Source organism: Pteronotus mesoamericanus, unplaced genomic scaffold (genome assembly GCF_021234165.1).
Source record: "Pteronotus mesoamericanus isolate MK-2021 breed Mesoamerican mustached bat unplaced genomic scaffold, CSHL_Meso_final scaffold_21, whole genome shotgun sequence".
In the NCBI taxonomy this organism is placed as follows: domain Eukaryota; kingdom Metazoa; phylum Chordata; class Mammalia; order Chiroptera; family Mormoopidae; genus Pteronotus; species Pteronotus mesoamericanus.
In genome coordinates this window covers 16205400-16230664 of record NW_026555310.1, presented here as the reverse complement: position 1 = coordinate 16230664, position 25265 = coordinate 16205400, and the positions used below count along the sequence as shown (strand labels likewise).

Here is a 25265-nt window from a genome sequence, read left to right as displayed (position 1 = left end):
CCTTAGAAAAGCATCTGCCCAGGTCCTTTGCCCATTTTTTGATTGGATCGTTTGTCTTCTTGGAGTAAAGTCGAGTGAGTTCTTTGTATATCTTGGAGATCAAACCTCTATCTGATGTATCATTAGCAAATATATTTTCCCAAACAGTTGGCTCCCTTTTCATTTTGCTGATGTTTTCTTTAGCCATGCAGAAGCTTCTTATTTTGATGAGGTCCCACTTGTTTATTCTTTCCTTTATGTCCCTCGCTTTAGGAGACATATCAGTGAAAAAATTGCTGCGTGGAATATCTGAGAGTTTCCTGCCAATGTTCTCCTCTAGGACTTTGATGGTGTTGCGACTTATACTAGTCCACTGTTGGTGGGAATGCAGACTGGTGCAGCCACTATGGAAAGCAGTGTGGATTTTCCTCAGAAAGCTGAAAATGGAACTGTCTTTTGATCCAGCGGTTCCCCTGCTGGGACTATACCCTGAGAACACCAAAACACCAATACAAAAGAACCTATGCACCCCAATGTTCATAGTAGCACAATTTACAATAGCCAAGTGTTGGAAGCAACCTAAATGCCCATCAGTAGATGACTGGATCAAAAAATTATGGTACATATACACAATGGAATACTACGCAGCAGAAAGAAAAAAAGAAGTACTAAACTTTGCGACAGCATGGATGGAACTGGAGAGCATCATGCTAAGCGAAATAAGCCAGGGGGCGAAAGACAAATACCATATGATCTCACCTATAAGCGGAACCTAACCAACAATGCAAAGAAGCAAGGAAAATATGACCAGCAACACTGAAAGGAAAAGAAATCAATGGAGACAAGAGGGAAGTGGGGGGGCAGGGAAAGGGAAGGGAAGGGGAAAGTCAAGGAACATATAGCAAGGACTCATGGACAAAACCAAAGGGGAAGAGCTGAGGGAGGGAAGGTGGGAGGGGGCAAGGGAAAGAGGTGGGGGGAAGGCAGAGACAAATGTATTTAAAAAGTAAATAAATTAATTAAAAAAAACAAAAAAAAAAAAAAAGAAAGAGATGATGTCACCTTCTGGGCATGAGCACAGACATGGAGGTGGGGAAGAAAGGGTACGTGTATTAGGAAGACAGGAAATATGTGAGGCATATTCTTAGGCCAGAAAGGATGCACCTCTAATGGCTCTACCTCCCACCCTATCCTGTTTTATTTTCCTGCATAAGTCTGTCTTCAGAGTTTTTTGTAAGGGTCCCATTGAACTCAGATTTGTGTTTTTCACCTCCAGCATGTGACAGATGAGATGAGGATCTAGGGCACATGTTCTTGACAGAGGTGAAAACTGCTTCGTGGATGACAGGTGGTATAGTAAAATATCCTCTTGGATGTTACAATGATTTGAGGTCTCCCAATGCTCAACCCCACCTAACAAATCTCTCGAGTTTTAAACTGGAGTTGGAGGTGATTAGAAAAAAAATGCTTAAAAAGGGTGGGGTGATAATGAAAAATGTTGAGAAATACTGACCTAGGGAAAACAAAATTCAAGCCATAAGGAATACGCCAGGTTGGGGCTCTGGTCAGGCAAGTAAATGATAGTTAAGGTGTGAAGAAGTCTAAGTTGATTTCACATGCATTACTAAAATAGGTCAGATAAATTAGAGAGAAATTATGAACATAACAATCGCAGAGAACAGAGATTTTAACAATGGTGAAGTACAGGGCTGGAGGGAATGAAGAAAATAAACATTATGGAAGACATGTCAACATTAAGGTCTTAAATAGGTCAGTAGGAGTGACAGAGGGTGGGATGGAAAGACGGGCAGAGATAAGAGGTTAAGGTCCAAGAGGAACATTTCAGAATTCAGGTATTAAAGAATGAAAGGGTCTGCACAATTAAAAAGCCCACGGCATAGCCATGCTGGAGAATGCCCAAGGCAGAGCAGACTGGAGGGCTGTGGAGTGAAGGCAGCAGAGCAACCAGGTGATGAATGTACTTTACTGCATTTGCTAAAAATGGCAGCATGGGTTGGGAGCAAAAGAAAGTCATTGCTATGGTGCTCAAGTCCTCGAGGACAATGCAACAATGTACAGGAGAAGGAGACGGCAGTGATGAGGATGGAGATGTGAGAGGGAGGTGCTGGACTGGGCTTCTGAAGGGCTGTGGGAAAGAGCCCGGGGGAGAGACGGCGTGAGCTGAATAAAGATGAGGGGGGAGAAACTGTAACAGGGCTGAGACTACAGGTAAGTAAAGTTGGAGGGAACCTGGATACTAATGGGTCACCGTGGTGTGGGGAGCAGGATTTCACTCCAAAGGGGGGATGCAGAACTTGTCCACTCAAAGTTGACATCCTAATGTGGTGGGAAGAACCTGAATATGTTTTTCTTTATTCAGTGGGATGGCATTTTGGATTCTCTGGGGCTTCAGTTAATAAGCAGAGAAGGAGAAAACTACAACCTTTAGGGTATAAAAGTTGTTTTTATGAAATAACAGGTGGTGTAGCTAGTATTAAAGCTTTAAGGGAATTTATCACTAATGTTTAAATTTATTTCAAAGATAATGGTTACGCTTTCTGGGATTTTCTATTCTCTAGATATTCAATTTTCTAAAGGGCAGGACTAAAATAAAATGTATGCTGTTTTCAAATTCATCTTCTATATAGTTTAATTATTGGACATTCTATTTCATTTTCTTCTGAGTTTTGATTATAAGATTTATTATAACACCCATGTAAGACCTATAGCTAATCATATGAATGGAAGGTACTTTTGGCAATGAGGGAGGTATAATGTGATTCTTTAAGAGGTTCTTTTCATATTCTGTTTCAAACACCAGCAACTATTTTACTGAAGCAGTCACAGAAATACTTTCCATGCCATGAATTTAAATATTCTATTACATTCTTTTGAGTCATCAGGGACTTTTGCTTTTTTTGTTCATAAAAAGTTTATGCTAATCTTGCCTGTTTTCTTTCACATGTTCGGTTCCAAACAAGGCCGACAACAATATAAATTAAGAATATGAGCATGGAAAGTTGTTTGTTATCAATCTGCCACACTATAAATCTGCTACACAGACTCATAATAGATTAACTTTAAAGTCCAGTAAAAGGGTCTTGAAAAAGGCCAAATATATTTGTGTAACACTCAGTGAAGTCTACTGCTATGAGCAGGTCTAAAGCTGTCATAAAATTCCTAAAATTCAAATAAAATTTGTCCTCAGCACTATTAAGATTTCTGAGATTCTCTAAAAGAAACACATTTTATATAGAACTTCTGGCTCACATTTCTCTCAAAGTCAAGGTCATTAATTAAGGTCTTTGCTATCCAACATAGGAGCCACTAACCACATGTGGCTGTTTGTTCCCTTGAAATATGAGTAGTCTGAGATGCCCCGTAAGTGTGAAACATACACTGGATTTCAAAGATTAATTATAAAAAAGAATGTGTACTATCTCATTAATATTTTTACATGTTCAATTTTAAAATTAATTTTTAAGATCAATTATATGTTAAAATGATATTATTTTGGATATATTAGGGTAAAATAAAATATATATTATTAAAATTAATTTTACCTGTTTTATGTTTTGAAAGATGGCCACCTGAAAATTGTAAATTACAAATTCTGATTCTCATATTTCCATTGGGTAGTGCTGCTATAGGGCACCTCCAAACTGAGGTGAGCCACAAGGGGGCGGTGGAGTGTGGTGATAAAGGGTGAGGACCTGGGTCAGAGAGATCTAAGTTCAATTCCCAGGTCTTCTATTTCTTCCCTAGGCACATTGCTACTCCAATCTAAACTGCTCATATCTACAGAGATATCTTGAGTTCTTAGAATGAGCATTAATTTCTGTATTATGAGAAAGGGCACACTTTTTAAATTAGCCCTGCCTGGCCCTGGCCTGTGTGGCTCAGTTGGTTGGCGCATCGTCCAGTAAAATGAAAGACTGAGAGTTTGATTTCTGGTCAGGTCGCATAGCTAAGCTGTGGGTTTGGTCCCCAGTTGGGGCGCATATGTATGGGAAGCAACTGATCAATATTTCTCTCTCACGTCAATGTTTCTCTTCCTTTCTTTTTCCCTCTCTTCCCCATCTCTATAAAATCAATAAGCATGTCCTCAGGTGAAGATTGAAATAAAAAAGCTGCCTAATGAGAGATAAATGTAGTATGAATCTTAAGTAAATAGTAAAATGGATCAATTCAAACTAAATTTATAATACTCTTATCCTCTTTTCACCTTTGACTCATTGCTACTTAGAAAAATACTAAGGAAAGCAAAAGTAAAACTCGGAATTATCTAAATGCGCATTAGCTCTGTTGCTTTGTGAGTCACCTCTCTCTCCTACTGAGGGACATAGTGTAAACAGCCTTTACTGTTTGCTTAAGAAAAACAGGAAGGACCTTTCTCTCAAAAAGCAAATTGTATACCATTACATAGCTAAATATTAGGTAATTTTTGGACATAAGAGCTATTTGAGCAGCATGGGTAGTGGAACATGAACAGGATAAAAGTCTGCCTAGGCCAAGGTCAGAAGAAATCTCCAAATTGTGGTTTTCTTATCTGTAAAATGGGGATGAGAATAATACCTTTCACAATAGATTGTTTTGAAGATTACATTAAATAATGGATATAAAAACACACTTGTAAATGAGAAAATATTACATAGATGTTAGCTATTATCATTTTATTCTACTGGATTCTAAGAAAAATCTATACAGATATAGCCACTTTGTTGTCTGGTATAATGTGAAAGTGCAGAAGATGAACAAACATGGCTTTGGACAGATCAGCTAGGGCCTTGGTCCCCTCCTCTTCCCCACCTCTTTTAATCACTGGGAGGGCCTCATTCCAAAAGCACTCAGAACACTGCTTTTGTAAAATGTAAAGCACTGTTGTTGGCTGGATAATAATCAAGAGCTGATTTTACTGAAAGAGAAACAGTCCTCTGTTAGGTATCCAGGAGTCCCTCCTACTGTGAAATGTAGTCATTGCCATGCTCCAAAAAATATTTCCTTGTATTTTTAACCTACATACGCTAATTCAAGATAATAGTCAGTGGCAATCACAGGAGAATTGAAAAAGGAAGGTTAGCGTGTACCTCTCTTGTTCAGGTCCTGACAAGAGGAAATTTTAAAAAATTTCTGCCATCATTTTCGAATAGAGGCACATTCAGCACATTATGGTAATCACAACTGCAGGGTACCATTCCTAGCAAGAATCATCATTTCATATAGAGGCCACTGAAGCTGAATTTTGGGGGGAAAATACTGATCTCCATTATTTTTGAAATTGGTACTATATTACCCATGCCTCTTCAAATACTGACAGGCTGTTACCCAGACATGAAGTCATTTGGACCCTAAGTTAGAACACACAGATATATTGTGACAATGGCTTTAAAAAATGAGTCCTTAGAAGTTCACATAAAGAAATGAGTTTATAAAAATAGTGAAGTAAAAACACCCTATAACTAGTTATCTACAGTAATTAGAACTCGTTTCCCCCAAATTATTTGATTTACCCTTATTTTTAAAGGGAGCTTACTAGTACCAATATCTGTATGTACATGTGATATTCAAAGAGTAAACAGGTGGTGAAGCAGGTGCATCACACAAGTTACCGAGGCAATTAAGACAATCCTGTTAGGGAAAGGATAAAGAACAAAGCACAACGTTAGCCTCAAAGGTACCAAATGTGCTCTAGAGGTTTAGAGGCATGGAAGCCAATTCAGTATGTGTGGAGATGGTCGGATCCTAACAAGTTCAGATAAATACATCACTACAATCTGATTCCAACCGTATTTTTACCTTTTAATTTCCACTTCTAATGCTTTCAACCTATTTTTTAAGTTTAGAAGGTAAACTACCATTGCCAGTACCATCACCAACATTACATGCCAACATTTCCTTTTAATAAAAATACAAGATGCAAACGTACCCTTTGTGTTAGTTTTCCGTGATACTAATTGCACTATTAACCTTTTATAGGGCAGTGAGCGAAAACCCATCACCACTGATTAGAGCAGGAGGCCTTCCTAAGAGAGAGTTACTCAGATCATAACTAATTGCGGCATACCTTCCTTTGCTTCTTACCTATAGTAGGAACTGGGCGCCAGTTGTGGTTTTGACATTTGGTTACGCCTGCAGAGGAGACTGCTTTTCCTAGATTGGCACTTTCCCCAAGGTATGTTCATGAAATACTTGGGAAATGCCCTACCAAAAAAAAAGACTGACTTGGAAAATTTTGTATTCCATATTCCCTGCTTGAGGATTCACAGGGCATTCAGTACATTAGAAATTTTTGCAATAAAGGAACTATCTGTAGTTTAACTCAGTATCTCCTAAGTTTATTTGACTATGTAATCCTTCCCTATTCCCACCCCTCTACAGACAATATGAATATCTCCTAGAGCTAATACTTCCAGAAAGACAGTCTGAAAAATACTCTTCTTGACTGATAAGGGACAGAATTAATCAGATGAATAATAAATCTTCCCAAAGCTTGAAATCCCTAATTATTCCACTTTTGGGAGAGGAGACAATAAAGTAAGTGCTGAGAAGAAAAGGATTTCTGGGAATCAGTAGGCCACCTGATCAAAGGAACACATTCTACTTACTTAAGCAGGTTCCCAAGATTGAACAGAGCCCGGTTGTGCTGTGGATTTAGCTGGAGAGCCCTCTGATAGTACATCTTTGCCTCTGCCATGTCTCTCGTCAGCGTTCCAAGGTTGTTCAGGGCACTTGCATGGCGTGGATACAACCTGAAAAATTTGAAATATTAAACCATGATTGTTCAACACTTCTAAGTTGGGCACAATTTGCTTCTCCTGCTCTCCTTTTCACCCAAATATGCCACAACTAAAGTGAAACACGGAATTCTTTATTTTAATGGTATGTATATGTCAAGTCTTTTAAAATCCAGTTCTATTGTGATATAATTGACATAAGCACTGTGTAAGTTTAAGCTTTACAGCATAAGATTTTGACTTACATATATTGTGAAGTGACTGCCACAATAAGTTTAGTTACTATCCATCATCTCATATAGATATAAAAGAAAAAGAATTTTTTTTTCCTTTTGAAGAGAACTCTTAGAATCTACTCACTTACCAGCTTCCATATGTACCATACAGCAGTGTTAGCTATAGTCATCCCTAGTGCTCATTTATCTTATAACTGGAAGCTTGTAACTTTTGACCACCTTCATCCAATTCCCCAACTCTGGTAACCACAAATATGGTATCTTTTTCTATAGTTTTTTTTTTTTAACATTTTACATGTAGGGGAGATCATATAGTGCAGTAAGCCCTCATTTAACATTGTCAATAGGTTCTGCAATTTTATGAGAAACCTCTATATTATTTTCCAGAGTGGTTGTACTAATTTACATTTCCTTTTCGCCACATCCTTACCAATACTTGTTGTTCCTTTACTGTTTTTTTAATATTAGCCATTCTAGGTTCTGGCCAAGATGGCAGCTTAGGTAAATGCAGTACTCGCCTTTGCCCATAACCACATCAAAGTTACAACTAAACTATAGAACAATCATCATTCAGAACCACCTGAAATCTAGCTGAACAGAAGTCCTACAACTAAGTATATAAAGAAGCCACATCCAGACAGGTAGGAGAGGCGGAGACATGGAACAAGATGGTCCCATACTCACGTGCAGCAGATAAAAATTGGAAGCAAAATCTAGGCTTAAGAGGTCCCTCCTAAGGAGACAGGGGTCACAGCCCAACACCAGTGCCCCCAAGCCCATGATTCCAGTGTCAGGAAGATAAGTCTCCATAATTTTTTTCTGTAAAAGTCATCAGGTACTGTGAATGAGTAAGACAGAGGGCCTCTAGAGTCCCAGGTATTCCTCTCAAAAGGCCCACACATGGACTTACCATATTTTGCCATGTACACTGTGCATTTTTTTTTGCCCAAATTTTTGGGGGAAAAATAAAGATGTGCATTATACATGCGTATAATGATTACATACCATGTGTGTAATAATTCCATGTATAATGCACACAAAATGTTGGTGTGCATTATACATGGCAAAATAAGCTACCTGGACTCGCTTTGAGCTCCAGTACTGGGGCAGCAGCTCAAACGGCACCAGAGACATATGGGGAGGAATTGAAGTGTCTGGCATCAGGGTGAAAGCAGAGGGGTAGCTTTTCCCCAGACAGATGTCCTAGCAGAGGCCATTGCTCCTTTGCTGAGCCCTCCCTGCACAAAGCCAGCAGGCAGGTGCCATATCTAAGTCTCCATGAACCTGGCTAACACTTTTCACCCCACCCTGGTGGTTCTCTGGGAACCCACCCCACCCAACTTGAGGGCCCACCCAAGCTGCTTCCAGTGGCTTTTCCATACAAATGGCTTGTCTTGGCTCATGCTTCATACTTTCCTAAAATATCACAAACAAGCACCATCTGGCCTTGGTGTGCCCCATACTACTCACTAAGTAGCCCCAGGCGTGGCACTAGTGACAGCCAGCCTTGGTTCACAGCTTGGCCTCTCCTCGGCACCTCCAAGCCCAGCACAAATAGCTGCTGTCTATCTTCAGATTGCACCATAGCTCATGCCAGGTGGACACATGAAGAATTCAGGTAATGGCTGACCTTGACCTAGACCTCCTAGGAGAACCCAGAGCCAGTACACCTGATGGACAGTGTCAGACTACCTTGAAGAACCACCTAACCAACTTCACAAGTGACAGACTCAAGGGGTGACTCAACAGGCACCAGGGCCCCACTAAAGTAGTCCTACTCCATGGGGTAAGGCCCCTGCAGAGCTGATCCTCAGTAGCGGTTGCGGCCAGTCCTTACAGCCCATTGGCTTGGCATTAAATCCTTCCCCTTGATATGCCAATAGCAATCAAGAGTCAACTACAATGAGAGGGTGTACACAGCTTGCAGAGTTGGGGGGTACATCTGGAGTGTCCAGCTTGGGTGAACATGGAGGCTGTGCCACTGGACCCTACAGGACCTACTACATAAAAGACCACTCTACCAAACCTGGGAGATACAGCAGCTATAGCTAACACATAGTAACAAACACAGGCAGGCTGCCAAAATGAGGAGACAAAGAAACAAGTCCCAAATGAAAGAACAGAACTCCAAAAAAAGAACTAAACAAAACTGACATAAGCAATCAACTACATGCAGAGTTTAAAACACTGGTTATAAGGATGCTCAATGAACTTACTGAGAATTTCAACAGCAGAAAAAAGGACATGGAAACCATAAAAAAGAACCAGTCAGAAATGAAGGATACACTAACTGAAATAAAAAATACATTACAGGGAATGAATAGTGGAGTAGATGAAACAGAAGATAAAATCAGATATTTGGAAGGTAAGTAGGCAATAAACACTCAATCAGAACAGCAAAAAGAAAAAAGAGTTGGAAAAAAAAAATGAGAATAGTGTAAGGAGCCTCTGGCACTACTTCAAGCATATCATCATTCAACATCTGCATCATAGGGGTGCTGGAAGGACAAGAGAGAAAGCAAGAAATTGAGAACCTATTAAAAAAAATGACAGAAAACTTCCCTAAACTGGTGAAGGAAGTAGACATACAAGGTGAGGAAGCACAGCAAGTCCCAAAAAAGATTAATCCAAAGAGGCCCACACCAAAACACTTGATAATTAAAATGCAAAAGGTTAAACACAAAGAGAGATCTTAAAAGCAGCAATAGAAAAGCAGCTAGTTACCTAGAAGGGAGCTTCCATAGACCGTCAACTGATTTCTCAACAGAAACTTTGCAGGCCAGAAAGGTTCACAAGAAATATTCAAAGTGATGAAAAGTTAAGACCTACAATCAAGATTACTCTATCCAGCAAAGCTATCATTTAGAATTGAAAGACAGATAAAGGGCTTTCCAGACAAGAAAAAGCTAAAGGAGTTCATCACCACCAAAACAGTATTATATGAAATGTTAAAGGGGCTTCTTTAAGAAGAAGAAAAAAATCAAAACCAGGAACAATAAAATAGCAATACATACATATCTATGAACATTTGAATCTAAAAAGAAAAATAAATGAGCAAACAGAACAGAAACAAACTCATAGATACACAGAAGATTTTGATGGTTGCCAGATGGGACGATGGTTGGGTGCATAAGTGAAAAGGGTGAAGGGATTAAGAAGTACAAACTGGTTCCTATCTGGTGTGGTTCAGTTGGCTGGAGCATCATTCCATAAACCGAAAGGTTGCATTTGGATTCCTGGTCAGCACATACCTAGGCGGGGCATTCAGTTTCCAGTAGGAGCACATACAAGAGGCAACTGATCGATGTTTCTTTCTCACATCAATGCATCTCTCCCTCCTTGTCTCTCTCCCTTCCCCCTTCTCTAAAATCAATGTGTGTGTCCTCAGGTGAGCATTGAAAAAAGAAAAAGAAGTATAAGTTGGTAGTTACAGAATAGTCATGGGGATGTAAAGTACAGCATAGAAAATATAGTCAATAATATTCTATTAACTATGCATGGTGTCAGATGGGTACAAGAGTTATTGAAATGATCACTTATATAATGTCTAATCACTGGGTTGTATACCTGAAACTAATAAAACATTGTATGTCATCTGTAATTGAAAAATAAAAACTAATTAAAAAAATATTAGCCATACTAACTGATGTGAGGTGATATATCATTGTAGTTTTGATTTTCCTTGATGATTAATAATGTTGAACATCTTTTCATGTACCTGTTGGCCATCTGTATGTCTTCTTTGGAAAAATGTCTACTCATATTCTTTGCCCATTTTTTTAATTGGACTTATTTGTTGTTCCTGAGTTGTATGGGCTCCTTATATATTTTAGATATTAAATCTTTATCAGATATATGATTTGCAAATATTTTCTCTCATTCTGAAGGTTGTCTTTGTATTTTATCAATGGTTTCCTTTGCTCTGCAGCTTTTTAGTTTTGTGTGGTGTCACTCATTTGTTTTTTACTATTATTGCCTTTGCTTTTACTGTCAAATCCAAAACAATCATGCCAAGACTGATTTCAAGGAGCTTACAGCCTATGTTTTCTTCCAAGGGTTTTATGGTTTTTGGTTCTATATTTGTTTTTAATTCATTTTGTTAATTTTTGTGTATGGTGTAAAACAATGGTCCAATTTCATTCTTTGCACATGCTGTCCAATTTTCCCAACACCATTTATTAAACAGACTGTCCTTTTCACATTGTGTATTCTTGGTTCCTTGGTAGTGAATTAGTTATCATAGATGTGTGGGTTTATCCTGGGCTCTCTATTCTCTTCATTGATTGCTGTGTGTGTTTTTTAAATACAATACCATACTGTTTTGATTACTATAGCCTTCTAATATAGTTTGAAATGAGGGACCATGATGCCTCCAGCTTTATTTTTCTTCCTTATGCCAAATCTTAATGGTGAACTATTTTGCAGTTGCAAGCATATAAATAAGCCAAGGGAGCACATGTTTGACATTACATAAGTAAATAACTCCCACACAGTGCAAAGATAAATAAATAGTATGTAAATCTACCAGAGTTAAATAAATTTTAGTCCTTTAGAGATTAAAATTACTTTCAATGTCCTTTAATAGAAAATCCTCTTTGCCTCAGGTGCTGCTTCTGAATAGAAAATCAGGTGAGTTTCTGTCCTGGTGGGACTGCTGACCTGCTGATTCTACAGTGCCCACTATTTCCACAAGACGCTGGCAGTCCCCTGGATGAGAAATCTTTGTAACCATATTTGGACTACAGCATCAGTTAGACCATCACCATTTAGAGAAGGTGGTACCTGTCTGCCCATGAAAACACACTTTTCCCTTAAATAACCATCCCTCTTGATTCTCTTTCCATTTTATCTGATCTTCCTCTCCTTCTGTAATTTGGTACCACCTGGCCTAAAATACTTCTCAGGATAAAAATCCTGACAAACACACACAAAAAATCAAAAATTAAATAATGCACAATAAAGTGAACATAACATTTCTAATGTTCAAAAGCAAATGTAAAGGATTGGGTATACATCAGTAAACCAAATTTGTGCTGATTAAGGAAGAAAGGGAATCAATTTTTTTTTTTCTCAACTCAAACTGCAAAGAAGGGAAATCAGCAGAGCTACACGGCTTAGCTATCTCTGCTACATTTGGAGTGGACATATTTAGCAGCTAAGAGGTTCACTCCATCTCTGTCATCCAGAGCACTTTGAATAAGCCTGTGGAGCTGGCTTTTAATGTTGAAAAGCCAAGGTAATGCCCAAGTAATAAAAACAGGATCTGTACTTGTCAAGTCTCTTGACAATCAAATGCCCTCCCACCCTGTTCTGGACGTTCTGAGAAGATCAATTTAATTCTGTGACAGAAGGGGTCGCTATTAAAAGGCCAACAAGACAAGTCATGTAACTTTTTATTTCAAATCTTTGCTTAACCAGAGTTTCCTAAGTTTATCTTCCTGTGCAACCCTCCCTTCCCTACTTCCTCACTGAACAGCAATGAACATCCCTCAGAACTACTGTTTTTAAAAAGACATTTTGGGTAATGCTTCTCTTGACAGACAAGGAATAGAATCAGTTCAAATGAATGTTACATCCTCTCAAAACTTAAAAGCCCTAATTATTCACAATGGCTTTGAAGGCTCTAGGCAAATATGTATTATAAGAGGAAGCTGGGGAAAAGAAAACACACCAGGCCAGACAAGCACTGTTTGCTTCTCGTTGGTGACCTTTAATTGGCAAAGACAACTTTAGGGCCCGTGGTACTAGCCCCTTACCACCCAATCTCACAGTTCCTGAGGGATGGCAAGTTTTTGGTGCTCTCTCTGAGATGCCACTACAGGATATCAGAGCTATGACGAGAGAAAAAAATAAAATGCCCTTGTACCTGCCCAGAAGTCTCCTGGGAAGCTTGTGTCTAAGAATTATTTTGGGGAAGTGTTTACAGAGGGCATATTACAGCCAGGCCCAGGGCTCAAATTCTCCTAAAGGAACTTTTTTTTTTTTTAATGTTGGGCAGAGCTCTGTGACTTCCAAATGATTTAAGAGGTGTCCAGTGAACATAGTGAGAATAATTCTCGTTTCCCTGATGACAAACAGGGATAGAAAGTGTCCTGGGACAGCTGCCTTCTCAGAAGAGGTAATTTCATAAAACTTGATCTTTCCTTTATTTCTTTAGGCTTTGAAGCTCTCAAAATAAATGTCCGAGGTGAAAGCACAAACTATGGAAAAGGACAGTGAATGCAGTCAGAGCTTCCACAATGGGCTCACCTCCGTGCCCGAGTTCTTGTCCACACTGCCAAGCAGCTGGCCCCCTCCAGCTGGTCCCCGGCCCTCCTTTTCGGACTCTTCATTCACTCACCAGCCCACTGTCATTTAAATGTACAGCGTGCACTTTCAAAGTTCACTGACTACAAAAATGTTTCTCTCTCCCTCTTGGGTTTGTGCGTTTTTTTGTTTTGTTTTGTTTTGTTGGTCAAATCAGAAACCAAATGTAAGTCCACACAGAACTCTTAAAAACAGAAATAAAGAGTGAGAAGGAAAGTAAAAACCTTTCATATGCCTCTGCTCCGAGGCTGCAGAACCATGGAGCGTAGGAGAGGGCTTCCTGGCGAGCTGCAGTCAGAAAAGAGACTCTGCGTTAATTAGCAGAGGCCCAATACTTCCAAGAAGACCGCTGGTAGTTAAGGTGATTTACTGAATCTATTACTAGGCAAAGCCCTCCACCTGGAGAATGAATAGGTGTTTATTCCTGGTAGCAGTAAGGGTCTTCTAGTAATATCTTGTCTCACTGGTTATCTGATGAAGTTCACTTAGTCACAAACAAGCACCGGATTATTTATGAAACAAAGATGAATTTCATTAAAAGGATTCCTCAAAAACCAGGACAGAATAAAAATATCACTTTTTATTTTGATTTTTGTATAGATGCAGATGTTTTCTTAAAACAGATACTCTTCTCTTGTGTACTGAAGACCTATGCAAGAAGAAATCTTATTTTGTGTGCTTACTTTTTAACTAAACACAAGTTTCTTAATTTGGGTCTAGGCCAACCCTGAGGCAGGGTTGGGGAGAATTTTCTATTTAAAAGATGAATAATTTAGGAGATGTCTCTGTAACTATATCAATTGTCAGAATAAATGAAGCCCATCTTGAATAAATTAAGCCCATCTTGACTTTAACTTCTACAGGTATGTTTTACAAAAGTTCTGTTAGTGATTATTCCCTTCCCCATTTAAAAAAGAAAAACCTCAACAAAAGCTTCACTGCACTGCAGCGGAGTGGTGATTGTCAGGCCTACCTTTCAAAGACCAATGTAACTGGATTTTCTTCTTCACAGTTTTGTTCACCACTTACATTGTTTATGGGAGTTCTTGCTGTTTCTTTACTATTTTTCGGCGAGTTAAATTTTAAAATTTATTATACAAAAAGATGTCATATTGTCAAATAGTTCTGGGGTATTAGGAAGTTTATCTTTTCTCTTTCAAAAAGAAATCTAGATACAGAGGTACAGTTCCATGAGCTAAAGAAATTTTTTTCAATTATTTGATAATTTACTTTTGTGATAAACACTTATCCATTTGAGCATTTAAATGGTTCTTCATTTTTATCTCTTGGCAGAATTAATAAAGTAGATAGTTAAGAACATTATTATTCCTCTCCATCCCCAGTCATCTTATCTGGGAAGAATGAACATCAACAACATGTTACCAGGAACAGGAACCTAAGTGAAAAACAGAAGGCGGGAACAAAAGGAAATGGGTCCCCAAAGACCTAGGGTGTATTCATGACACTTTTTACATTTTAGAGGGCTTTTTCATACATTATCTCATTTAACCTTCCTAGCTCTTTAATTAAAATTATTGCATTGCTTTACAGTTGAGGAAAGGGATGCTGGAAGCAATTAAGTAATAGGTTATTAGAGAACAAAGAAGGATTTCAGTAGTCCTTGTGTTCTCAAATGTTAAGAAGGCAGACGCGGTTCCTGTAAATCTGTTTTCCCAAACAATACATGAGTCATTCTGCCATGAGCAAATAAATACAAATTAGAGCTTCTATTTTGAATATATTCTCTTTTTTCCCTTTGGCCAGTCAAGGCAATTATGATCTTTTTGGAACCGCTCCTCAGTGACAGATGTGAAATAAACTCAGGAAACTGGTTGCTGAGATTCTTACTCACTGAAAAAATTTGTCTCCTGCCATACAAAATCATGGTGTCTCTGAGAAGCACCGTATTATGCAAAGCAACCTACAGTCAACAACTCTTAGTGTATAAGACATATTTATGTGATCTCTGATCTACTGTTCTTACTGTTCTTAAGTTTTAAGCACAACTAAAGATCCATAGATATAAGATGTATATGACTGAAGTCTGGTTTTAAGTTTTCTTTCAGTCATTTACTTTAAATTTTGTATGGTTTGTTCAGAAGTTAAGGATACTGTTAATTTTTCATCTTTAGAAGGTACTAATCTTCATCTTAAGAAGGTACTAATTTGAGTACCTTCTAAAGCATTTCAGTGCTTTAAGTAATATTGTATTATGTACTCCAGTTTGCAATTTCTTTTCAGGGTAGACACGCCCTGATTTGTCTGATTTTCATTTACACACTAATTTATTTGAGGTTAACTATGCTAAAGTCAGACGTTTATTTTCTATTTCCTTTTGAGAAAAAAAGGATCCAAAAGAAAAACATGACTGGGAAAAAAATTCAACCATAAAACCCAAATTTCACTGGACTAAAAAAATACTCAAAGTAAACTTCACTTCAGGAGTTGGCAGCATATTTTCAGCCATAATTAGTCTCTGGCATTCTTGAGTGCCTGGCTCCTTCACGTTATGAAATTTGATTTCATATGAGAAGTCAATATGAAATCATGGCACTAATCGCACCTGGGTGATGGTGATTATTTATTAGTATGCTTCTTCAATTGTTTGGCATCACCATTAACACCCAGAGATGTCTTCCAGTTTCTTTTTGCAAAGTACTTCTTCTTGTTCATTACAGAGAGCCTTGGGAAAAAATCCTCAATTGAAATTTAGGGAAATGCGACACACTCCCCAAGGAGGGCCAGTTAAGTCATCTACCCTCTCCTAACGGATGACTTCCGCAGTTGATTCAGGACTCCACCCAATTGATTTCTAAGATAATTTAGAGTAAACCATGCTCTCTGATACCCTCAGGAAATGAGTAATTTTGAATGGCTGAAACTTTCCTGATTCCTGAGAATTTCTCTCTACAAGTTGGGGAATGTAATGAATTAACTACTTATTTGCTCTTTTAAGTAGAAAATGATGAACATAATTTAACCTTTCCAGAGACTTGGGGTGATTGTGGGGAACTTTGGTTTCTGTGGCAGAGGGGTGGGAAATTCCTACGGCAGAGTAGAAAAATAACTATGTGGAGGCAGAAGTCATGGGTGACTTTCCAGCTGTGTTATTTTGAATGTAGTCTGCGCTTTAGTTTGTGTTCTCTGTAACAACCAGGTTAATAACATATCGACCTTCTGTGAAACAAATCAGCTTTTATGTGAACAATGAGATAGTGGGTATGAAAACAGCCATCGTCATGCCTACTACACTGCATGCATTGAATGCTTTCGAGTCAGCAGCGGGACCTCTGGGTGGCCTTACCTGGCTCTCGCCATAGCCCTCATGAACCCATGCCAGGCTGATGAAGCTGCCAGCTCTCCTTCTCTCATATGGATCACTTATCCTGCAAAAAATCACTCTCTTCACTGCTCTTCATGGCCTTTGACTTGCTCCCATCAGTCAAAATAACACCCATTATTTCTTCATCACTAACCCAGTGAACACTCAAGTCATCTTGTATCCATCTGTTTCTCCCATGCCGAGGGTTCTCAGATGTGAAGGGCGTGTGACCCTCTCCATTTTAAGAATGTAGGAATGTTCTTTATCAAGTACTCACTCCGAAGCCTGTCAATCCTTCAGCGTCTAAAGCAAATGGTCCCCACAGGCACCAGAGCAATTTCCTCCAAGCCTTTCTGATATGCTCAACGCCAAATGGAATTCCAGACACGTGCAACTTTAAAAGCTACATCCAAGGTTATAAGGACATTCAAAGTCTTCTGTGACAGATCAATGTATGTGTGGAATCCTTATTGTAGTAACAGTTTGTACCATGAATAGCACTGAGTTTTGGATCAACTTAGAGAAAAGAGTGATGGGCAGGGAAAGAGTATCCATATTCCTAATCAATAATTACCAGCCAAGGAGATCATGAGGAGTGAGGAGGGGAGAGGGTGCACTTCCATGGCAGTCACATTAGGAACTGGGGTCACCACTTACGTGCAGTGGGCAGGAGCTAGGGGTGTTAAACACCTTGCAATGCACAGGACAGTCCAGCATAAATGAACACTTGTTTCACCTAAACTGTCGACTGCTCTTCTAGGGAGAAACACTGCTTGTTATTATGGAGCTGTCCTCTTACTCTAAGAGGGCCTGTGATAGAGATGTTGTACACTGCATTAACTCAGTCTTTCTTTCAACAAACATTTACTGAGGACCTACAATGTGCCAGTCCCTCTGCTAATGGCCGCATGAGAGGGTGATCAAAGCCAGAGAGAAAAATGAAGCACAGAAGGGGAACAGGGTATGTTGGAGGTGGCTGCACTTTTAAAACGGGAGACCAGGAAGGCCTCGTAGACAAGATGACATCACATGAGGAGCCCCGAAGGAAGAGAGGAGAGCAGCCATTCAGAGAAGGGAAAGTGTTCAGGGGAGAGGAAATGACAAATACAGAGTCCCGGAAATAGAAGTGTAATGTGACTGGTGTGCGCCTGGCTGGCCTGTGTCTGGAGCCCTCTACAGCTAGAGCCGAGCGAGCAAGAAGAGTAGTAGGAGGAGGTGAGGCCCGAGAAGTAAAGGGGCCGGTCCCTGCAGGAAGTTAAGGTTGCCACATGGGCTTTGAGTCTCCCCACGACTGAGATGGGAGCGAGCAGAGTGTTCCGAGCATGGGACAGCTATGAATGGAACGTCACTACGACGGCTGTGTTGAGAAGAGACTGAAGGGGAGTGGTGGGGACGTGAGAATGGAGGGACCAGAGAATGCCGCCGCAGGCTAGGTGAGATACGGCGGGTACGGCATGTGGCCAGAAGTGGGCAGATTTTGGATATATTAATGCTAACTGAGTTTATTATTGCCAGGTATTTAGACGCTGTTTTAATCCTCTTGCATGAATTATTTTGTAATATTCCAGCCCAGAGGGGGGGTAACACAACTATTCTTGTTTTATTGGAAAATCTGAATGATACTGTGTTAAAACTCATATTGGCTTATATAAAAAATCATAAATTGAGCTGGTGGAGTACATGCTGTCTTGTCCCACCCAGACTCCCTATTCAAGTCTGAGGCACATGTTGCCCCAGCCGCTGACAGCCCACAGTGAGGCCTTCCTGCACATTGCACTCAGCCTCAAAGACTTGCCTCGCTCAAGGCTGCCCTCTCTGCCTGGGCACAGTGATTAGTTGATAACGGGCATAGAAGTTTCAGGTCTTGACCATGCAGGACCTCTCTAAGGGGCTATCCAGAGCTCCCGCAACCTCCTGTAAAGGCACTGCACCTCAGCCTCCCCCACTGCACATCTGCTTCCCACGCCACCTTCCTAGGCCATTCAGAGAGCACCCCTTAATGAGCTTCCGGCTTGCAAAGCTCTGCCTTCCATGCTGTCTCCTGGGGAACCACAGAGAGTTTTTGAAGTGAAAGAGTTGTATAAGGTCGAAAAAGGACAGAGAGGGCAATATAAATTACGGAACTTCCATTTGGGAATTTAGTCCATGATGTGACTAAATGTCTATCTTTTTTCTAAATGAAATAATGTTTAATTTCTTAAATTAATGAATAAAACTGTGAGAATTAACAACATTCATATGTATATATGTCCATGTATATATAGTGAGAATATAATTTCATCGATAAGAGGGAACAAAAATAATTTCAAGTGTCTACCTGTAGTACTGGAAAGCATATTTAGACTTTTATAAGTGAAAATACCACAGCAACAGAAGAACCCATCTCCATTTCTTAAACCCGACTAACAAATGGTATTGGAATTTTAATTCTTTCCAGAAACACATGGCAGCTGGTATCCAAGGCCACCTGTAGTTATGAGAGTTATTGCAAATGTTCATTCAAAATAGGCTGTGTAAAGATGGGCTTTTTACATAAATCCTGACTTTTGAAAAATGTTCAAATTCCATCAGTTTTATAGATAGCATTTTTCAAAGGAATTGTAATAATCTTATTGAGATACTCAGGACATCAATGAACAGTGGGTTAATTAGACATGGTTAGATTTCTTTAGATCCTAATGATATGGCATTTCTTCAGTAGTCATTCTTTTATTACTTCCCTTTTTCCACATATACTTATTGCAGTCTAATGGAATTTCCTTGCAGAGCTCCAGTTATCCACATAAGAGGGAATACAAAGAATGATACAAAGAATGATATCAACTATTATCATGACAAGTCTCCATTTATGCATTAAAAAACTCCAGTCAGAAATAGTTTAGTTCTATTCTTTCCCATGTGTTAGTGAATTAAATAGCAAGGGTGGATTTCTTTTGTACAGGGGCATTAAACTCATTCCTTCCTTAGTAGTAATGCCCAGAGAAAAGAACCTGGTCAGGAACCTCAGCCCCCTCTGAATACAGTTTTCTCTCCCTTCAGATTTTCTGTTTAAAACATCAATAACAGATATATTAGGAAGGGAAAAGGCTGCTCAGAGGGTTCCATGGCTGCCCACACATACCTGAGTATGCCCAAGGCAAGGTATGGCATCTTCCGCATGATAGGACTATAGAAGGGAGAAAATATCTTAGATCATTTATTGTGTGTTTCATGTCAAAACCATATTTGTGAGGAAAAAAAGGAGTTGTCTGGGTTACTGAGGATCACAGCCCTTTTATCAAGATGGAATCCTACATGTGGCTGATATCCAAGCACCTGGACCACTTCAGCAAGTCTGGGTGTGGCAGGGGTTATGATTGTAGGGTGGGTAGAAGAGGGCATCAAGGTGAGCAGATGTTCAGCAGAACATGGGACAATTTGCTGCTGACAGTGGAGAGATCTTTCTGACCCACCCGGACAAAGGCAAACTCTATTCTTATTCCTATCTGCAGAATTCTCCTACTTTCGCCAACCAGTAATTGAGTCATGCCAGGAATTTAAATATAAGATGAAAAAATAGATTCCATGACTCTATCACTTACAGTCTCTAATTATGGCATGAGATTTCCTGGTGTTTGTTCTCTATTCTCTGTTAAACACATTGGTGGGTAACCACACCTTGCACTTTCTCTGTGCTCCTGGGACCCTTTGCTCCCATGGGCTGAATGATATGGCTGATAAGGGTCTGCTGTGTTTATTCACAAACTTATTCCAACTGCAGCCTTTATTATAATTATACAATACAATAACACATTTTGAAAACTGATAAAATATAAGTATAAAAAAAGAATTGTTATTTTCAGAAAACTAAACAAATAGTCTACCAGCACTTCAAAAAGGGAAGTTGCTCAAAAAATTGCTGTTGAATTAGACATGAATGAGACCATTGTAAAAAACTGGAGGAGAATAATCAGACGAATATCAAATAGTCTCCAAATTATTATTCTGTTTTAAAGCATCAAAACTTATCATCATAGAAATAAATTATGGATATGGTTTTGCAGATTCCCATCAGTAGACTCTTACTCAAAGGAAAGGACTTGGTTTGACATTAGAAGATTAGTGAATGGATGTACATGTGAAATTTTAGGGTATGATAAAACATTGAAGAGTACACATAATTTTTTTTATACCTCTTTATCTTAAATTGACTTTTTAAGCTAATCAACAAACCACTGACCAAATACACATTCGGTGTCTTCTGCATTTTATCCAGGCAGAGCCGCAGTGTCTCCTTTCTGATTTGCGGGAGAGCTTGTGCAGGAAGAACTGAAATATTGGGCAGTCTCCGGACTCCTACTCCCATCACATGAGGTGGAACGGCAGCAACCTTCCCAGGGTTCCTCCGTGCGCAGAAAGCTTTGGAGGCCTATGGCAGACCCTCCAGCACACCGAGTTCCACGCCTCCAGGAACCCGGAATGGGTATAGACATGAGAGCTGCCCAGCACAGCATAGTGAAGTTAACACTTATGTTTGTTGGGAATTTAAGGAAAGAGCTCTGACATTTTTCTTTGATGATGTAGGTCTTAATCTATAGCCTTGACTGTAGCATTTTCCAGGGGAGATTTCCCTTGTATTACAGAAATATAATAAATGAGGTACATCAAAAGGGGGGAGTCAGCGATACTTCTACAGGGTTTAAAAAATAAAGTTTAAAGGAAGCAGAATATCCATGTCATACATAATTATCAATTGAATACATTGCTATTTTTAGAACTATAAGCCAGCCACAAAGATATTGTTATAGGTACAGTCCTAGTGACTAATTTCACCATTCCCTTTGGGATCTGCACAGCCATTACAATAGGAGTGAGTAATTTTTGGAACTGATTTCAGATAATTTCACCTTCAACCCTACGTTTCCTTAATCATTCTCTTTCTTGCTGTGTGCAAATATGGAAAATATCAGATACGCTGAAGTTGAAGTAGGGGTGGAGCAGGTGGGAGAGGGAGGAATTCCTGTCTCAGCAACTTCCACCAAGAAATAGCAGTATCAAAATAAGGGCAACCTTTAAGTCAACTAGGATAAGTTCCTCAATGATGAACAATCTTGCATTTTCTTTTTCTTTCTAACACAGAATGACAATTTATTTACGTTTTTTTTAAAAACCCACATCTGTTGAAAATTCACCACAGAGGTATTCACACAAAAATAATGATATTTTATTTTAAATCAGAAGTCTTTTGAGCCTGGTCTGAGAAAGTAAAATATTTCACTAATTACTATGCAGTACATTTATAGCTTTAATTGTTTTTCTCCATTTCTCAAGGGACATGTTTCTTCCCGAAGCACAATTGCTGAAGCAAACATTTATTTTTATTGTTTTATGGGAAAGATGCTGAAGCACCTAACCTGCTATAATTATTATAATTCAACAAAATCACCTGCCAGAGAATTTTACTTATCTCATACCTGTGCCCCAAGCTAAGGCATAAGGCAAGGTATGCCTTAGAGTCTGCCATGTTTTCCTGGGTGAGCTTGAGAGAAAATAATCTGTTAGAATAAAACAAAAAAGATACTGATACACTATCTTCTAACCACTATTTTTCACACAAACTTACTGCTTTTTTCTTTCCTTTAAGAATGTCACCTAAAATCATGAAACATTAATTGTTAAAGCCAAAACACACTTTATGTGTATCCTTGAATGAATATGCCTTTTTAAAAATGACATAAATACATAGCCAAAGCAATACATTTTCACTGTGGAACACCTGGATCACAAAAGAAAGTATAAAGAAAAAAATCAAACTATGATCTCACCAACCAGAGATAAGCAATATAAATATTTGAGTAAACTGCCTTCCAGTGAAAGAATATAATGCGTTAAAATCTTAAAAACTATCTTCTATTCCTTAATAAAAACTTACATTCCTCAATAAAAACCTTTGTTACAAGTATTCATCCAGGACTTCACATTTCTTCAAATCTTTGGACAAAGTATTTGATAGTGAACTTGATGTGACAGTTGAGAATTTTTGCCACACTGAATATTAAGTAACAAGTCCTAAAGTCTAACAGATGTTGACTGATGAACAACACACTTGAACAGAAGGCTATTCAAAAGGATACTTTTAAAAATCAGGTCAGTTTCTTTAAAAGTGATGATTTCACACTGAGCTTTGAGCCAATCCTAGTAGGCTCTTCAGTGAAATATAGGATTTGTTTGGTTTATGTATTTTAAGCATGTACGAAGGTGGAACACTATCAGAAATTTCAACCAAATGTGGGAGCAAGGAAAACTCTTCAAGAAGTTTCTGTGAGCCTCCTTGTTGTCAATAAAAAAGAGGAGTCGCCTTGCTTTATTTTGCCCACATTTAGACATTCTGAAGCTATGTTATCATGGCTCCACGTGTTCCCAGTCAAATATGTCTAGTATCTGGGACCTTTTAGAGAAGACCATCTTGAAAGTGAGAGCTGCAGTTTTTTAGAGCCTAAGAGCAATCAAGACTGCCACTGGTAACTCAGAACTTGAAGTTTTAGTTTCCTCTTAAAGTCATGTTTAAAGCCATCTTTGGTTTACTCAAATGTCTTCATATGAAATCTTTTCAGACAGTCAGAAGCCTAGAGTGGGAACAATTTACTGGGGACATATCCTGAAAACTTATGAGTACATTTTTGACAACCAACTCCCATTTGCCTTCATATATATATTCAACTGAGCATCACTTCATTTTGTAATGTGTAGCAGTGGAAACTTCTTCAAAAAAACATCAAGTTAGAAGTAAGGTGGAGTTACCGTACTAATAACAGATTTGAGCACTGAGCCAAAAGACTCAGAACCCAAGGTCTATACCATATCTAAAAGATGTTCATGGCCACCAAAAAGAAACCAACCCCCCACATATGGGGAGGGGTGAGTGAAACCCAACAGCAACACCCACATGACGCATGGCGCTTACTTGAGGGCTGTTCTGTAGTGGTAGATCGCTTCCCTGTTCCGACCTTGGTCTTTGAGGAAATTGGCGTAGTTGTAGTGAACCTTGGCATTGTGGGGCAGGGTTTGAACTCCAGACCTAAAATTAATAAATTAAAAAAACAAAGAAAAACTGAGAGCACTGCTTAGGAATGTTGTCAGTTTCCTTCATATTTTACTAACAGTTTCATGCCCCTGCATTTGAAAAGTCCATTGCACCCTTTAAGTCAAGTCTTCCAAAATTTGTGAACTATATGAATTACTAAACATGCTTTGATGGGAAACAATGAAGGCAGGCACAGCTGTGCACAACCAATCATGCTAACTGCCTATGAAGCAGAGGTGGCCGGACCTGGTAAGATGAATCACTGGAGAAAAAGCCGGCATGCTCAGGGCACTAACTCAATTTGTTCCTTCCTTGCTTCCTTCATTCACTTACAGTCTCCCTTTTCTTAAAAAAAAAAATTTGAGATTGTCTATAAAAGTTCAACATCATAGAAGGAATGACTATAGACTTGTCTCCTTACTGATTTTCCATGAACATGAACACTTTCTATGGATTAACTCTGAGCAATTAAAAAAAATAAATAAACGCAGGTATAATTTATTCTACAGGAAATGAGGTTTTGCTCAGAAAGGGTAAGACCCTTGCTCATACGGTCACTTATTCTCCTGCTTGGGGTGCCGTAACAAAATATCTGGGGAACCCCCACAGGGTGACGGCAAACCTTTGAGGATGATACAGGAGTGGGTGGGAGCAGAAGAGGACCTGTCTGTCACTTGTGCTGCCTCACAAAATTAACCTGCACAAGGTCAGACAGCCGGCAAGTGGCACATATGGGATCCTGACCCAAGGAGTTTGGTTCTGAAGTCCCTGTTCTGTCACCTGCAAGGAGGCAGTGGCAGGGGGAATGATGAAAGTGGATGGGTTTGAGCGCTGTGTGGAGAAAAGGCTCCAGAACTTACATGGATTAAATGCAGGAGGAAGACAGTTAATGACAGAGAGGAAGGAGAAAGAATGACAACCTAGTTTCTGGGCAATTATGCTTCAATGTACCATCTCTTTCAGATAAGGTAGTTTTGTTTATTTTTTAATTTAAAGATAAGAGTACTAGGGGAATTTTACACACTACGTTAACACCTGTTGGGGGAATATGCTAGGGCACTGCACCTTTGCTGAACTTTTGTTGCAACAGCTCCTCAAACCAGCAAAACGCCCCTCCTTTAAAGTCCACTTGCCAGAGGCTGGGGGAACTCTCCAGGAAGAGTTTACCGGGAATGCCGGAGGCCAGGGACCGACCCAAAAGCTACAGGTAGATCATCAAAAAGCAGCAGGGGCCCAGCTTTTATATGGCTGCTTCGGTGACTTCAAAGGTACTGCGGGTAGCTAGGATTACTTTTATTGTTATTTTTTGTGGTAGGGTGAGGCTGAAAACAGATTGACCATAAATTTGTATGAGGAGCAGTTAGACTCCTGATCCTCTTCCTTCCCTGCATATCTGGGTGACTTTTTGAAACTATTCTTTCCCCATCCGAGCAGAAGGCAGGAGGTGCCCTCTCTAGGGGAGCTGAATTGGAGAGCTCCTGCGCTCGCTGGGGAACAACGCGCACAGCTGAAGCCAGGGCAGGAGCTGCACTTCAAAGGTAAGGTAAGTGAAATTCTGGACTCTGAACATGGGGGCTCCCCCCGTTCCTTCCCCATGTAAAGTTCTGAATGTGGGCACCAGGATT

The 25265-nt window shown here is 39.4% G+C and overlaps 1 protein-coding gene across 2 annotated transcripts in view; it reads right to left on the bottom strand.

The window, feature by feature from the left end:
• Window positions 1-25265, bottom strand: part of TMTC1 (transmembrane O-mannosyltransferase targeting cadherins 1) — a 239540-nt gene that overhangs the window by 42884 nt on the left and 171391 nt on the right. For both annotated transcript variants that reach the window (XM_054591287.1, XM_054591288.1), the window contains 2 exons: window positions 23521-23634; window positions 6585-6728 (listed from right to left, as the gene is read on the bottom strand). In XM_054591287.1, coding sequence (XP_054447262.1) covers window positions 6585-6728; window positions 23521-23634 — 258 coding nt within the window. The remainder of the gene's footprint in view (window positions 1-6584; window positions 6729-23520; window positions 23635-25265) is intronic.